Source organism: Typha latifolia, chromosome 10, assembly GCF_019914945.1.
Source record: "Typha latifolia isolate L0001 chromosome 10, TyphaL0001v2, whole genome shotgun sequence".
NCBI lineage: Eukaryota > Viridiplantae > Streptophyta > Magnoliopsida > Poales > Typhaceae > Typha > Typha latifolia.
In genome coordinates, this window is record NC_133095.1 from 3,639,533 (window position 1) to 3,655,187 (window position 15,655).

General features: G+C 37.5%; 3 protein-coding genes across 14 annotated transcripts; 2 read left to right on the plus strand and 1 right to left on the minus strand.

Annotated features, from left to right (window-relative positions):
• The first annotated feature begins 2,233 nt into the window (after positions 1-2,233).
• Positions 2,234-7,964, plus strand: LOC140796756 (uncharacterized). 3 transcript variants are annotated; one of them, XR_012110525.1, is made up of 2 exons: positions 2,234-6,010; positions 7,775-7,964. XR_012110525.1 is itself a non-coding variant. In XM_073149851.1 (1 exon), the coding sequence occupies exon 1, from the start codon at positions 2,957-2,959 to the stop codon at positions 5,798-5,800; it is 2,844 nt and encodes a 947-aa protein (XP_073005952.1). In that variant the 5' UTR covers positions 2,234-2,956; the 3' UTR covers positions 5,801-6,236. The 3 variants fall into 3 exon arrangements, 1 of the variants encoding a protein (XP_073005952.1); XR_012110524.1 differs by lacking the exon at positions 7,775-7,964 and adding an exon at positions 6,649-6,940; XM_073149851.1 differs by lacking the exon at positions 7,775-7,964 and having other exon boundaries at positions 2,234-6,236.
• Positions 7,965-9,354: 1,390 nt separating this feature from the next.
• On the plus strand, positions 9,355-12,602 carry LOC140796062 (B3 domain-containing protein Os12g0592300-like). 7 transcript variants are annotated; one of them, XM_073148908.1, is made up of 5 exons: positions 9,355-9,623; positions 10,301-10,417; positions 10,896-11,487; positions 11,579-11,811; positions 12,134-12,602. In XM_073148908.1, the coding sequence occupies exons 1-5, from the start codon at positions 9,372-9,374 to the stop codon at positions 12,368-12,370; spliced, it is 1,431 nt and encodes a 476-aa protein (XP_073005009.1). In that variant the 5' UTR covers positions 9,355-9,371; the 3' UTR covers positions 12,371-12,602. The 7 variants fall into 7 exon arrangements, with proteins under 7 accessions (XP_073005009.1, XP_073005013.1, XP_073005012.1 ...); XM_073148912.1 differs by having other exon boundaries at positions 10,896-11,424; XM_073148911.1 differs by having other exon boundaries at positions 9,355-9,611.
• Positions 12,603-13,037: 435 nt separating this feature from the next.
• Positions 13,038-15,343, minus strand: LOC140795873 (uncharacterized). 4 transcript variants are annotated; one of them, XM_073148639.1, is made up of 4 exons: positions 15,036-15,327; positions 14,808-14,926; positions 14,514-14,585; positions 13,038-13,473 (listed from the first exon to the last, which is right to left on the minus strand). In XM_073148639.1, exons 1-3 carry the CDS (start codon positions 15,188-15,190, stop codon positions 14,563-14,565), a joined length of 297 nt encoding a protein of 98 aa, XP_073004740.1. In that variant the 5' UTR covers positions 15,191-15,327; the 3' UTR covers positions 13,038-13,473; positions 14,514-14,562. The 4 variants fall into 4 exon arrangements, with proteins under 4 accessions (XP_073004740.1, XP_073004742.1, XP_073004739.1 ...); XM_073148641.1 differs by lacking the exon at positions 14,514-14,585 and having other exon boundaries at positions 15,036-15,343; XM_073148638.1 differs by lacking the exon at positions 14,514-14,585 and having other exon boundaries at positions 14,762-14,926.
• Positions 15,344-15,655: the final 312 nt, after the last annotated feature.

Consider the following 15,655-nt stretch of genomic DNA (forward strand, 5'->3'; position numbering starts at 1 on the left):
AAGACGGTAGGTAGAGATGCATAGAGATTGATCTGTAAAATCATACCTATATATATATATGTACATTTTTTTTTCTTTGAATAGTGAATGAATAGTAAACATAATTATCATATCTCTAAGTATAACCATGGATATAGAATGAATATCATATATACCGTATTTATTTTTTAAATATATAAATTTTTTTGATATAATTACTAAAATTTATAAATAATCAGTAAATATATATACATGAAAACTAGATTAGAGATTTGTAATAAGATATATAAAAAAAAGTCTTTATTATATTCAAATATGGATACAAAGTTACTTATCAAGATGGATAGAAAAATCTCTACACATATGTGACAAAAATTGAATAAGAAATCTGATTAGGGCTAATCCAATGTGGCTTGTTTTCACTTTTCAACCCCTAGCAGTAGGACTTAACAATTTTCTCTCTCTCTTTTTTTTTTGTTTTTTTCCCAAGTGAATCCTTCTAACTGTGTTTATTTTTTCTTTAGATATTTACTCCAAACAATTTTTTTTTGTCTTAGATATTAATCCTAAGTTGACCACATGAGAGAATTTTCTTTTTGCAAGTATGCACAAAGTGAAATATTCTTTCTTTTATTAAGATCTAAATATTAGATGCTTCGTAGACATAAGTTTAGAGAAAATAGATTCTAGACACTTATACATAAATATTTGCTGGAGTGCTAAAAATACACGTACCTATAAATTTACCTATAAATTTCCGTTAGAAAAACAAATATAGATTAAAAAAAACGCCGTCAAAACCTGAAATATAATAAGAGAAAAAGAACAAAAAAACTTGTCTTATTATAATCTTAAGCCATATAAGAGCAAGATTTTTTAAAAAAGGACTAATTTAAAGCTAGCTAAAAAAATCCATAGGCAAGAGAAGTACGAGTCACATTGGTCAACGTTTGTCATGGGGTTATTGAGTACGTGGACATTGGATTCCCACGTTTCCTTTGCGTTGACTTATCAATCGTTTCCCATCTCAAGATTCCTACCAGCAATTTGACTAATTACTACTATCCACTCAAGTGACTCCAAAATCAAAACTGAATAATCTCTCTACTCTATTATTCTATTCTGCCCAAGAATAAGCCAACCAGCCATATGCAACTTTCTTATCCAAGAAATCTTGAATAACCCTATGTTTGATGAATAAATATTACTTTTTAGATATAAGTTAGAATTTAATGGTATCATAATTAAGCTGACGTCCGGGATATTCATACTCAAAAACACCTAAACAATATTAATCCTTTTAACTAACTAGGCACCATCGTATTGACTCGGCAAATCATATTATTGGTCAGGTTATTACGTTGATTTGAGTTCAAAATTATGTCAATGAAAGTGATTAAGGAGTGTATTCAATATTAAGCGTTGTGTTATTTATTCTAGAGTAATTGAATGATACAACTGAGTCACTATCTTAAATAGAAATTGAAATTTAATTAATTAATGGTTACCACTACAACTTGCTCAAACTTTTTTCAAAGGGTTAATTTTTTTTTTTCCAAAGGGTTCGTGGTATTAGCTCCCATATCTAATTCAATCGTATTAAATATTAGTAAAAGTTTTATTTCACTTTTTCTTTTAAAATTTGTGTGAATTATATTTGACTTTCTTTAAAGAGAGAGAGAGAGAGATTTATAGTTCACACCCTATTATATAATATATATTTTTCAAGCCCTCTTTTGGACTTTATTCTCACGAGAGAAAAGACCCTCGCTAACGGAAAGGCATCAAAGAAGGGGTGAAATATAGAGTTCATTTTGAAGAAGAAGAAAAAACACCAAATTTTGGGGAGTCGAAATATAAATTCATGAAAAAACAAGGGGTGAAATGTAATTCTCCTCAACATTCAAAACGCCAACAATTGGATCAATGAAACCAATTAAATTTATTCCCGTTCCAAATCAACAACAACAAAAAAAAAATCCCTTGATGATACGACCTCCCAGCACAATTGGTCAAATCGTAAGAATCAGACTACAAAAGTCGTTCCCAAATTTGTTGTATGATGCGGGAGGATATTATTCAATTGTTAACATCACCATGCAAAGACTTTTGGGATGCTTCACGTAACACTCAGGCCCTGTCCCCCATTGACTTTTGGCCCAGCCTTAGAACCCTAAATTGGCCCACCCAATTACTTACAATTTTGTTTGATGAGAGAGAAAGAGAGAGAGTTATTATTTGGCCGAGTAGCCAATCATGCATGAGTTTTTTTTTAAGAGAGAGAAGTCAATGGCCGCCTTTTCTTTTTGTTAATTGGAATTTCATCTTGTGGTGAGTTAAAAAGAAAAAAAAAAGTAGAGAGCAAGTGGGTAGTTCCATAGTGGGTAAAATAATCAATGCATCCATGGATGGATTGACCATTGGAGTAATGCGGTTGATGGGAAAGATAGCCTTCTGCTTTTAATTTTGTTGCAGGGGAGGTTGGTGGAGAGAGAGAGAGAGAGAGAGAGAGAGAGAGAGAGAAAAGCACAGATACAGAGAGAGAGAGAGAGAGAGAGAGAGAGAGAGAGTTTTGGGGATCTGGGTTCTGTTTGCGAGGGCAAGATCTGTGGGCTTTGCTGCGTTGGTGAAGATTAATCTAGGGTTCTTTTTGTTGATGTCAGAGAGGTGTTTGGTTTAAATCCTCTTTGAGAGGTTGTCTCTTTCTTTCTTGATTTCTCCTGTTTGCCATTCCAATTCGAGTTCTTCTGATCCAGCTAAAGGTGTCACCTTTGTTTTAGGGTTTGGATACTCATTTTCTTTTTCTTCACTTCCATGTCAAAATTTCAATAATGGCGTTGAATCTTTACGGTTTTCCTTGTTTTCCTCTAATTTGTGTTTGATTTTGTCGAAAAGATAGGGTTTTTCTTTTTTCTTGCCCCTACCAAGCTGATGGCCTTGTAAAATTTCCTGCTAGCTTTGGAAGAGAGCAGTATAGATGCATCTGTCTCTATGGAATCCTATATCCAAGTGCGCTGCTCTGATCCTTGACAGGAAGAATCGCAGGAGAGATGGGTCCGGCTCGGGGGACGGCGGCGGGAAGCGCCGCCCCTCGATTCTTCGCCAACTTCAGGAGAACAAGCTCCGGGAAGCCCTCGAGGAGGCGTCGGAAGATGGGTCTCTCTTCAAATCCCAGGGGATGGATCCCGACTCCTTGGGCGACGCCGATGAGAGCTCGATAGGGCGGTCGAGATCCCTTGCCCGCCTCCACGCCCAGAAGGAATTCCTCCGCGCCACCGCGCTCGCTGCGGAGCGTCTCTACCACTCTCCCGACTCCGTCCCTGACTTCGAGGATGCCCTTGCTAAATTCCTCACCATGTATCCCAAATACGAATCCTCGAACCAGATAGACAGGTTGCGGTCAGACGAGTACTCCCACCTCTCGGAGGAGGTCGCCAAGGTATGCCTCGACTACTGCGGTTTCGGCCTCTTCTCGTATCTCCAGAGCTGCCAATACTGGGAATCATCTGCGTTTAGCCTATCCGAGATAACCGCCAATTTGAGCAACCATGCTCTCTATGGCGGTGCCGAGAAGGGCACGGCCGAGCATGACATCAGAACTCGCATAATGGAATACCTGAACATTCCTGAGAACGAATATGGTCTGGTGTTCACTGTCAGCAGAGGGTATGCATTCAAGTTGCTTGCAGAGTATTACCCATTCCACACTAACAAGAAGCTACTGACTATGTTTGACCACGAGAGCCAGTCTGTGGATTGGATGGCGCAGAAGGCAAAAGAGAAGGGTGCTAAGGTGTACAGTGCATGGTTCAAGTGGCCGACGCTCAAGCTCTGCTCCACGGAGTTGAGGAAGCAGATCTCGGCCAAGAAGAGGAGGAAAAAGGATTCAGCTACTGGTCTTTTTGTGTTCCCGGTTCAGTCTAGAGTTACCGGGGCCAAGTATTCCTACCAGTGGATGGCACTGGCGCAGCAGAACAACTGGCATGTTTTGCTTGATGCAGGGTCTTTGGGTCCTAAGGACATGGATTCGCTTGGTTTATCCCTTTTCCGACCTGATTTCATTATAACATCATTCTACCGAGTGTTTGGGTCTGATCCCACAGGTTTCGGTTGCCTCCTAATCAAGAAATCAGTGATGGGAAGCTTGCAGAGTCAGAATGGTGGTACTGGTTCAGGAATGGTGAGGATTGTTCCGGTGTTTCCACAGTATTTGAGCGACTCTGTGGACGGACTAGACATATTGAATGGACCTGAAGATGAGACTGTCATTGGAAATGAAGAGGGATCTAAATCTGAGACAAAACGTGGGGCACAAATGCCTGCTTTCTCAGGGGCATATACATCTGCTCAAGTAAGAGATGTGTTTGAGAGCGAGATGGACCAAGAAAATAGCTCCGACAGGGATGGGGCCAGCACCATCTTTGAGGAAAATGAGAGCATTTCAGTAGGGGAAGTCATGAAGAGCCCCGTTTTCAGTGAAGGGGAGTCATCCGACAACTCCTTTTGGATTGATTTGGGTCAGAGTCCATTAGGTTCGGACCACTCAGGACAGTTGAGCAAAGGGAAGTTGGGATCTCCCTTGCCATCTTCGTGGTTTAATCTGAGGAAAATTAATAAGAAGGCATCACCAAAAATAACATCAAAGATATCAAGGAGCCCAATTTATGATGGTCATGTTCTCTCGTTTGATGCAGCTGTTTTGTCAGTCTCACAAGATCTAGACCATGTTAAGGAAGATCCAGATGAGGAGCCTTATGAGAATGGTGAAAAGAATGATCATTTACGGCAAGTCAGTGAGATTCAAGAGGAGCCAGAAGTTAAGGAAGCAGCAGGCGATCGGGCTGTAAAGTTTTCTTCTACAAATGGCATGATAACACGTAATTCGATCTCTGTTTTTGGACATCATGTTTCTCATGAGAATGGTTCCACCCCAGAAATATTCTTAGAAAGCCATGTTGAGAACAAAGAAAGTGCCATAAGAAGGGAAACAGAAGGTGAGTTTCGTCTGCTCGGACGGAGGGAGGGGAACAATAACAGATTTGCTGGGGGTAGATTCTTTGGTGTGGAAGAGACTGAACGAGTCACAAGCATGGGACGTAGGGTATCATTCAGCATGGAAGACAACAGAACTGCTGAAAGATTGTATCATAACTCAGATGCTGCTGAATCATCTGGACATGCACAAGATGATGAGGCCTTAAGTGACGAAGAAGAAGATGATGATAATAATTATGATGCTCAGGAGAGTGACAGAAGAGAGCCTGAAATAGTTTGTAGACATCTTGATCATGTGAACTTGATGGGTCTTAGCAAAACTACTGTTAGGTTGCGGTACTTGGTTAATTGGCTAGTGACTTCACTGCTGCAGTTGCGCTTACCTGATTCAGGAGGTGACAATGGTGTACCTCTTGTCTTCATTTATGGTCCTAAGATTAAATATGAAAGGGGAGCAGCTGTAGCATTTAGTGTGAAAGATAGTCACGGCACATTCATCAAACCAGAAACTGTTCAAAAGCTAGCTGAGATAGACGGTATCTCTCTGGGCATTGGCTTCCTTAGTCATATTAGAGTCATGGAGAACCAGAAGCACTTACATGGGGCACTAGATATGACTGATACTTCCTTCAGCAAGCCTACATCAAGTGGCCGCCATGGCAGTAAAAGTGGCACTATAAGAGTGGAAGTTGTTACTGCTTCACTTGGGTTCCTGACAAACTTCGAAGATGTGTATAGGATGTGGGCTTTTATTGCAAAGTTTCTGGATCCATCATTTCTTGATAGTGCCAGGCCATCATCAGTTGCGGAAACTTCAAAACCATAGCTACTGGAGTTTGCTCACTGATTCTTTAAACTCTGAAATTAACTTGATAGCCTCCCTTGCGGTTCGGAGTAACGGACACTATCATTAATGGTGGTGATGGTTTGGTCGGGAGGTGTAGATGGTTATAGAGGGGAAGTTAAATCTTTCACCTGTTTCTTTTGCGTCTTCATTTGTTTCCGTTACGAGGAGGCAATAACTTGTGGAAAACAGGTGAATTTATTTATTCTTGGCCTATTTTCCTAGGTATGTAATCTTTTGTTCCATGTAGAGTTTGCTTAAAATACATTAGTCATTGTATCATATGGAGCTTCTTTTCCATACATCTATGTTTGTAAAGCAGCTCATGAGCAGGAGGTTGTTCCTCTATCTTGTAAGATTTTCGTCAGTTGGATACGGAGACGTGAAGCAATTTTATCCCTTTAGTTCCACTTGTCCAGATGACTGGATCTGTGTTTCCAATATGCAATTGTTGCTGATTGATAATTCAGATTCATTGCATATTCTGACTACTGTTCTTAATTTCTTATGTTAAATTGTTTTAGTTATTGTTCTCTTTTCCTCCTTTATTGCACTTTCCCTCAAGTGCATCAATCGTAGGTGCAACAGAATGCACCACAAGAGGTCACGTGTAATATCAATCCTATTGCTTTTTTTCTTTTTTTCTCTTTTTTCTTTGATTGGATTGGCTGGATTCAGGATTGAATCTTTGCTTTGACTAGAAGTTGAAGTAGCTATATTCTGCATCATCCAAAGCAAGTTATGTTCTCAACCTAGAGATCTATAACGTTTCATCACTGGATGTTATAGGATTGCAGGTTATTTGATTTTTTATTCTTGTGTTCTTGCAGACAGAATAATAGAAGAAGCACTTGTCTCCAGATGTGGTAATCTGGTTTTTCTGGTCCTTGCTATCACACGGTTTTACAACTTGTTTTGCCTGGTTATAAGTTGATTTGGAAGAAAATTAACTAACTTTGTTTCAAAGGTCTACTGGTATTCTGTACATCTTTTTGTTCCTCTTTTTTCTTTATTATGGGATGGTTTAACGTTTGTATGATGTATGTAGTCAGATGAATACAATCAATTAACTCATTCAAGGACATTACTGGTATTTTTATATTTTCTCCTTCACCTAAAATCTTTTTCTTTGTTTGTTTGTGGATACATGTGATTGTTGGGTCTACAGTAATTTTCTTATCATTTCTAGCATTTACATTGTGTGTATCATGTCTGTGATCATTGCTGTCTTGTTTAAAAGGATCATAATAGTCACCTTTTCGCTGTACATCATGTAAGGTGAGAAAATTAGGTTCTCCAGATTTTCATCTACCAAAAGTTCTTAATTGAATTGGAGATTATGATATCAGACCAGTAATCTGTTATCGATCATTGCTCAGAATTCATCACCTCAGGATTCTTGTCGAACATGATCCTTTCGGTCAATTATAATTTAGATCTTATGTTTCCACCCAAGTTTCTTTTCCATGTTTCTGACTTGCTTTACAGGCAGCTGATGACTGTGACATAAACCAGAAAGTGATGGCGAGCTCATGGTGAAAAATACATCGAGATAACATCATGACTGTTCATCTTTAATGCAGATGGTATCTATTGAAAACATCTATAACTTTAGGTTAATTTCTCTTTTCTAGAATCTGCTTTTAGGTTATCTTCTTATCCTGTTGATGGAGTCATATATGGTTTACTTTCATCTCTTGCCTTTAATCTGTATCTGTGCAGAAATGGATGTTCTCACTTTCTTTGGATTTTCTTCTTGTAAATAGTTGGTACTAAAGTTTTGTTCTTGTCATTCCTTCATCACCTGAAGCTGTTGTTCTCTTCTTGCATCCCTTCTCTTTTATTCTCTGTGTGATAGCAGTAGTCTCTATGGATGTTCCTTTATTCTCAAATACAGAAGATTTTGCACATAAGTACTCTGATATATATATTTTTTCTTTTGTTTAATGTCAACAGAGCTAGAGGTATGATTCTTGGGTCTGTATGAAAAATTAGCCCGTTGACCAAAAATAAAAAAGCTCTTGTGATGGTTTCTGACGATGAAATGGAAGGAATCATTCTTCTCAGGCGTTGACAAAGAAATAGTGACGGTTGTTTGTCATTTAGTGTTAATGGAATATGGATTGGAATTCGGTGTGATGCTTGCTTTAATGGAATATGGGGGGGGGGAGGTTTGCATTTAACACCCTGAATTTTGCCTATTTGTAGTTTACACGTTGAATTTTTAATATTTACGTGGCACGACCTCTGTTTTATTTATTAGTTAATAAAACTAACAGTAAAATATTTATTTTTTTGCATATATTTAATAAAATGGAAAAGTTGATTTTTAAATATTGGACTGTAATGTAAATAGGTGAAAAGACAGAGTTTTAAATGAAAATTTTCTTCTACTAAGAAGGTAAAGCATAAGTGTAACTCTCAAACTGGCTTATCTATTTCATTTCAACAGAGAAAAATATTCTAGCAACCCCATTTTAGCTATTTTATAAATCACATCTTACATGTTATCTATTTTATAATCATATCTTATTTTAAATTATAATTTTTATTTAACGCATTAAGCTAATTTGAACTGTACTACTAGCAAATAAATATTCTATTATAATATACTAAATAGTTTATAAAATATATAAATTACTCATCTTCTTCATCCTCTCATTTTTAAGTTTTGATTTCCAAAATCAGAGTTGATTGACATAATTGACTTGCTCGATCTTCTCCCGCAAACCTCTCAAGAATAAGTGGAGGATAAAAAAAGAGGCGTAAAGACGAGAGAAGGTGGTGTCACATTGAGGTTGGGAGAAGATGGTGGAGGACTGAGGGTTTAGGAGGAGAGGGAGCGATAGGAATATTTTAGTAACATTGTCCGCTAGTCAAAATAACGTCAAAATATTAAATAAAAATTATAAGAAAAAAAATAAAAAGTTGAATTATAAAATTTTAAAAGATAAAATATAAATCATAAAATAGGTAAAATATAGCGTCTCTGAATTCAAATTTGGGAGAGAACCAGTTCATTTCTCTCCCAAAGCTTCTATTTCATAAATGCCTTTATGGATGATTTCACCTCCTCTTCTATTTCAAGACAATGTGGGGGCTAATATCTATCATTAATGTGATCAAAGTCTTAAAAGTTAACACCAACTCTTGTTTTATTGCCTTTATTTAAACAAACTATCCTTTAAATAAAGTTAGTTTCCTTTCCAGTGATCACAATGCTCTGTTTCAGCTCGATCCGTGCTTGCCCAGTTTACCATTTTAGATGATCTCATTTCACATTGCAGTATGTAGGAATTTCCTGCAGTTCCTGCTCTTTGGCTATTTACGATTGGATATCAAGTGCACTATATGTACAACTTCTACATCCGGAATTGTAGGCAATCTCCGTACTTAGGGTTTGCTCGTTTAGTCATTTAAGACCTTAAGCTTTATTTTTTTCACAGATTAGTCCTTTAGAAGGCAGAGGTACTGCGGCATTAATTACTCTCTACGTACTGGGTGTTCCAGGAACTATTGCTGCGGCCAAGAATGCAGCAATTTGCTGCCGTCCATGGACTTGGCTGTGCATCATAGGCTACCATGGTCCGCTGTACAAACTTCATGTATCTTGCTTGCAGGCTATCCTAATGTACAAGTTAGTGCTACATATTTACTCACAGCACTTGGTCGTCTTCGTCCTCTCTCACGCTCGCTTTCCCACGGCCTGCCGGCGATCAACCCAGAATCAGTTCCTGCGGCTTCCCGGCGACCAATGCAAGCTCTCTCTCTCACAGTCCATCTCGTCCTCTCTGTGAGACATGCGGTGCTGTGATGTAGATAGCTATTCTTAACAAAGCTTCGGCTCTGTAATTTTGCATTCCATATCCATATAATGCAGAGAATATACTTTTGATTCTTTCAGCGTATGAGATGTTTCGTTTAATGGGTTCAGTCTTATGATGTGAGGAATATAACTAGTTTATCAACTGGAAAGATGTTCTTGAAATTTTCTGAGGTGTTCTTTATATTAGAATTAGATTTACTTCATTGGTGCAATTACTCTTTTAATAATCTTAGAATTCTGGCAGTTTTCCATATCGTTACAGTGATTAATTGAGTGAAAATCGCTGTTTCAGTCTTTAAAATAGTCATGAACAGTATAGTACTACGAGTACTTTTTTTCTGCAGCAGTACTTGAATGTGGGCTCCCTTTTATTGTTCCAAAGTGAAGTCCTTTTAACATATATAGAAGGTAGAGGTACTGTTGCTTTTATTATTGCTATTTTACTCACCTGGTAGCAAACTTCCTCTTTTCTTTAAATGAAAGAAATAATTCATCGTGTCAGATGGTCAAACTTGTCATATTGTTATTTGTCAAAAATAAAAGAAAAAGAACATTAGTACAAGTCTTCTCTAGCTATTCGTTAGTTCCTCTTCCTCACTTTCATTTTCTGACTTGGTTCTCCCCTTCTGTTCTCCATTTAATTTTACTTGGAAAAGATGCATGGCGGCTGTGAGAGCTGCAAGGAGTGGGAGGAGCATTTCTACTGGAATCACTTGGACAAAACTAGGATGCATTTCTTCAAGGTTATGATGTCGGATTTTGCACGCAGCGTGGTAAAGTTTCTTCTCTTTTCTTTCTTTTTTTGATCATTGTGAGAGATACTGATCATAAGAAATACTGGCAAAAAACAATATTTATCATGATTTGAAGGTCATGGTAAAGTTTCGTTTCCGTATGTTTGCTATCATGGTTGGTGATACTGATCATAAGAAATACTTGCAATTTTTTAATCATGATTTGAAGCTCTTCGTACTTTAGAAATCTGAAAACCTATTGATGAACGTTGTACGAGTAGTATCTCTAGTTGGTAGCATGAGGTTTCATCTTTCTTCAGAGTAAAGTATGTAAAATAACTTGAGATCACAAGTATATTACAAACTAACATTTAGTTGAAATTTTTCATACACCAAGTTGCTGCATTTATTGTTAGATATTGTACATTCATCCTCTTTTTCTACAGCCAGTTATCGTTATACTTCTATATATTTGTTGTTAATTAAGCATTTTGTATGTTTTTTCTTATTCTTGTAGACTATACCAAAGAAGTTTTCCAACCTTTTTAAAGGAGTGATTTCTGAGACTGTTCATCTGAAGGCCCCTAGTGGTGAAGTATGGGATGTGGGAGTAACAAAGTGTTCAGGTAACATAGCTCTCCAATCTGGATGGAAGGACTTTGTTAGGGCTCATTGCATAGAGGAGAGTGACCTTTTAGTGTTTAAATATAGTGGAAACTCCTGCTTTGATATTTTAATCTTTGATGCAAGTGGTTGTGAGAAAGCCACTTCTTTTCTTATCAAGAAAAAGGACTCCCAGAAGAAAGAGAAGAGTGATGATTATGTGGAAATCATCAATAAACCGATTCACCATGAGGTACTTGATATTTATTCCTCAAGCAAATCTGAACATGGTGTCCACATAGCACTACAGCCTCAGAAGTCTTCAAGTGCTTGCCATGAGAGAGTAGACATAGATCAGGAGCTTGACTCATGCCTCGGAGAGAGAGATGTGAAGAGGAATGAAGGGATCTCCCTGCATCCAAAGAAGGCAATTGGCAGACCTAGTAGGTTACTTTGCTCCTCTACTCCAGTATATCTGAAACAGGGATACATATTGATGTTCCATGGTACTTTGTAATTGAATGTAGTTTAGCAGTATGACGACAATATTGAGGTTATGCTAATTATCTTCTTTTGCATGGTCGGAAAATGATTTAGGAAAGGACGTAGGGACTTCGAATGCCGCAATGTGTGATGATAAGCAGGAGTCTCTTGAGTCTAATGAGCATGAGATAACTAAGAATGTTGGGTATTTTATATCTAGGAAGGTCATTCTAACTAATGCACACGAGGAGAAAGTAAGGCAGTTGGCTCTTGCTATTCAACTAGGAAATCCTTTCTTTGTAGCGGTTATGCGCCGCACCAATGTCTCCTTCAAGAATGGCTTTCTGGTAAGTCTCAATACATATAAGCTAACATTGATGTGTAAAATGATAAGATTTATTTAGTTCTTCAGATTAGGATGAAGAATCTATTTCCATGTCAAGTATCCAATGGTGTGTAATTCTATTTTGAGTTTGATTCAGTCTGAAATTAATGAGACAAATATTTTGAAACATTTATTTATTGGTCTACATTATTTCAAAGTTATCGACAGTAATACTCCATTATATGAATTTTATTCATTGTTATTTGCCTTCTGTTTGCAAAGAGTAATAACTTCTTATTTGATTTCCACTTATCTACCGATATTTATTCTACTGTATTACGCAGAACATCCCTATGGGCTTTGCAGTCAAACACCTTCCACCTAGTTGTCGAGAAATTATTCTTCGCACACCGAAGAAGAACAACAAATGGCGTGTTTCAGTCCTTTTAACGAAACAGACACGAGGACTCCATGGAAGCTGGAAATACTTCGTGAGAGATAACAAATTGAAAGAAGAAGATGTCTGCCTCTTTGAGCTGATGAGGAACCAGAAAGAAATCACAATGGTTGTCCATCTATAAGTTGTTCATGTGGTTCAGATTTCTTTGTCAATTATGCAGGGCAAGAGCTGTTGTGTAGTTGGACAAGTTTGATTTCTTTTTCTTTGGCAGAATAGCCTTAGTTTATTACTGAGAACTGGCATAGTTTGGATACTACTTGCTACTCTTTGAAACAGTAGCTTCGCTCAGACATTAATCTTGTTAATCATCAGCTATGCTTGTAATATATGCATGAGATTTACTCGGTTCTCAATGATAGGTACTTTAACAACACTGTTAATAGATTGGAAGGTGTCCAATAAGTAGGCATGCCAAGTGATGGTAATGCAAGAAAAGATTTAGCATGTTAACAAAGCCAAAATAGTGAACTTTGTTGCTAATAAACCCATCTCTTTTGCATCACAACCAACTCACTAATATCCATTTACTACACAAACAATTCATTAATTTCTAGACCTCCTTCAAAGGATTGATCTGCTTGCGTATCCAAGGTAGAGGCTAGAATTATGCTCCTAGGGACAAAAATTCCCGACAAATAGATTTCTTTCACCAAATATTGAAGATAACCTCACTGCAAATAAGGTCGGGCAGTAGACTGTCTTGCATTAGGCAAAGAATTGTTACTAGTAAACCGGTCAGGACTAAGATAACATAGCAAAGTAATATTTGATGCTAGAAAGAATAAGGATAGTCAAAAACTGGAAAGATTGATTGCAGATTGATGACCACCACATTTACATCCAGTACTACAAAAAGGCTACTTATTTTCCTCCTCGCTTTAGATTTCCTACAGAATAGGATTGTAGCTACAAGCTTGCATATTTCCAACATCGAATAGATAAACTTATCCCTGGACATCCAGTGATTACGAGTAGACCTTTACAGGAATTAGGAAAATAGCAAATCTGATACAATTCCATCAACAGACTACCGAGCACAATTATTATGAAACTCATGTCCCTGATTGAGAAAAACTCAAAACTTCATTTAAGAATTCAGGCTGCCTATAGGCATTCCAAGTTTTGCAGCTCATGTTTAAGCTAAAAAGATTCCAATGGACATATTAAGACTGCTCCAAATCCTTCAGAAAAAGGACTAATCACCAATCTTCAACCTTCAAGTACCTGCAGAAAAAGAACAAAAGTATAAATACAACAACAAAATGTTAAAGCAGCTTTAAGTCAATGGCAATTCATATAAAAACCAGAATGTGCTAATTAACTGAAAAAAAAATTCAACAGTTGGATAGAGACTGTAGACCAAGCCTGAAAGGTCATTAGTATATTTTTTTTAACAATTTAAACAAGGCCCTAAATTGGCAAGACAACTAGTAGTGACAGCATCTGACCAATCTGAGGTTGTGTAGGGCTCCACAAAGCTCCATGTAGCTATTGGAAAGAATTTTAAGTATGTGGCCCTTCTGATACATTTGTCAGATACACACTGACCTACTTGTAGGCTTATCTGCTTCATTACATAGTTCACCATTTTCTCATTTTTTTTTGTTCTTCGCATGATATCTCATGCAAGTACTTACTTTTGGAAAAATAGTATAGAAATGAGAAAGCTTAGACGTATCAAAAAACAGCAACATTCTCCTGTTTTCAATGCAATGTTGACCTCTCTCTTGTATCACCCATCTTTATCATTCTCCCCTGACAATTCTCAATCCTATTTTGAAAAAATAAGGATTTCTCATGGGATTTTCCGATATATCACGATGGAAAAGATGCAAAAAAGCAAACTACTGAACAGAAATATTATGGTTCCTTTCAAATTCCATCAGCATAGTGATGATTGAAACATGATACAGAAGAATAGGTAGAATCGAAGAACTAGCAATATGTCAGTACAGAAAGAAACAAGTTTCAAACCATTCACACTAGGATAACCAGTTAGCCAGGTCTTTGATTTCAAGCCAAATTTGCCAAAAGGATAGTGAGTGATAGAGATATAACTTGTATAAAAGAAGAAAGAATATCCAATCTGCAATTTTGCATAAATATTCATATTGATGAAGTGAGATTCTTCAAGAGACTCGTATAGACCGCTTACTCCATCTTACTTCCTCTCCAAATTATCGAGCTTCTGGAAATTCCTCTCTACATTTACACTCCCCACACCATTTATTGCGAAAAGACAATAATAAAAGAAGGAAACCTACACTTTTCCAAGACAAAGGATTTCCACCAGACGCCGTCCAGTCTCTTGCGTCAACCATCTTTCCCGTCTCTCCCTATCAAATCTCAATTCCAATTCCGTGTATCAACCAAACTCAATTTTTTGAATTTTTAAAACATACGCGAACAGAAACAACACGAGAATCTAGCTCTAGCCATCTAATATGATATTACAAAGAAGTCATCGAACCAGAGCAACATCTAATGCAGTAAGACTGATCATATGACTCACAAAGAGGAGATAAATTAGCGATCTTGACAAGTGCGACGGAAGGTACCCTGAGAGAGCTCGCAGCACGCTCTCGCGCTGACCGAGAGGTGCGAGGTGAGGCGAGGAAGAGCCGCCGCGCTGTGGAGAGGGAGGAGGCTGCAGGCGCAACCTAACGCCTCCAAAGGCCTGCAAATATAAGCCATTTGAACAGTTTTAAGTGGAAGAGATGGAAGGCAATAAATAGGTAGGCTTTAGCATTAGATTTAGGGCCATGGGTCGGGTCTAAGGTTTTCACCTCGGAGGGGCGAAGGAGAGGCGGCCGCGCTGGAGGCGAGGGCCGGCGAGCGGCGGAGGGCGGCGGAGAGAGGCTGCGGGAGGTGACCGGAGGGAGGAGGAAGCCGATCTCGCGGTTGCGACCAGCGATCTCGAGATCGAGCCGCGCCAAGCCATTTTGGAGAGAGATAGAGTAGTTAGGGTTTGGGGTTTTAGAATGAGGGGAAGTGTACTTCTAGAATTAGATAGGGATCGCGGATCTATCGCTTTGTTTCCTTTAGCATCTCTTTGATAAATGCATGGTTATTTGTTTTATTTTGACACACACATATGTATGTAATCCATGGAACCAAATATGAGCCTTCTTTCCTTGGTGCATAAAGATTTTTTTATTTATAATTTTATTTATATTTTGTTATTTGATTATAAAATATAATAGTCACTTTAAATAAATTTATACAAATAATTATATTTAATAATTAATCTGTGAATAAATATATTAACTACAATAAAAAATTTATTTAATAAATATGAATAACTTTATCACGCTCTTTTATTTATAATAATAATGCATAACTTATATGATTTATCTATCCAAATTTTAAATTAAAATATACATACATAAATATTTTATTGTAAAAT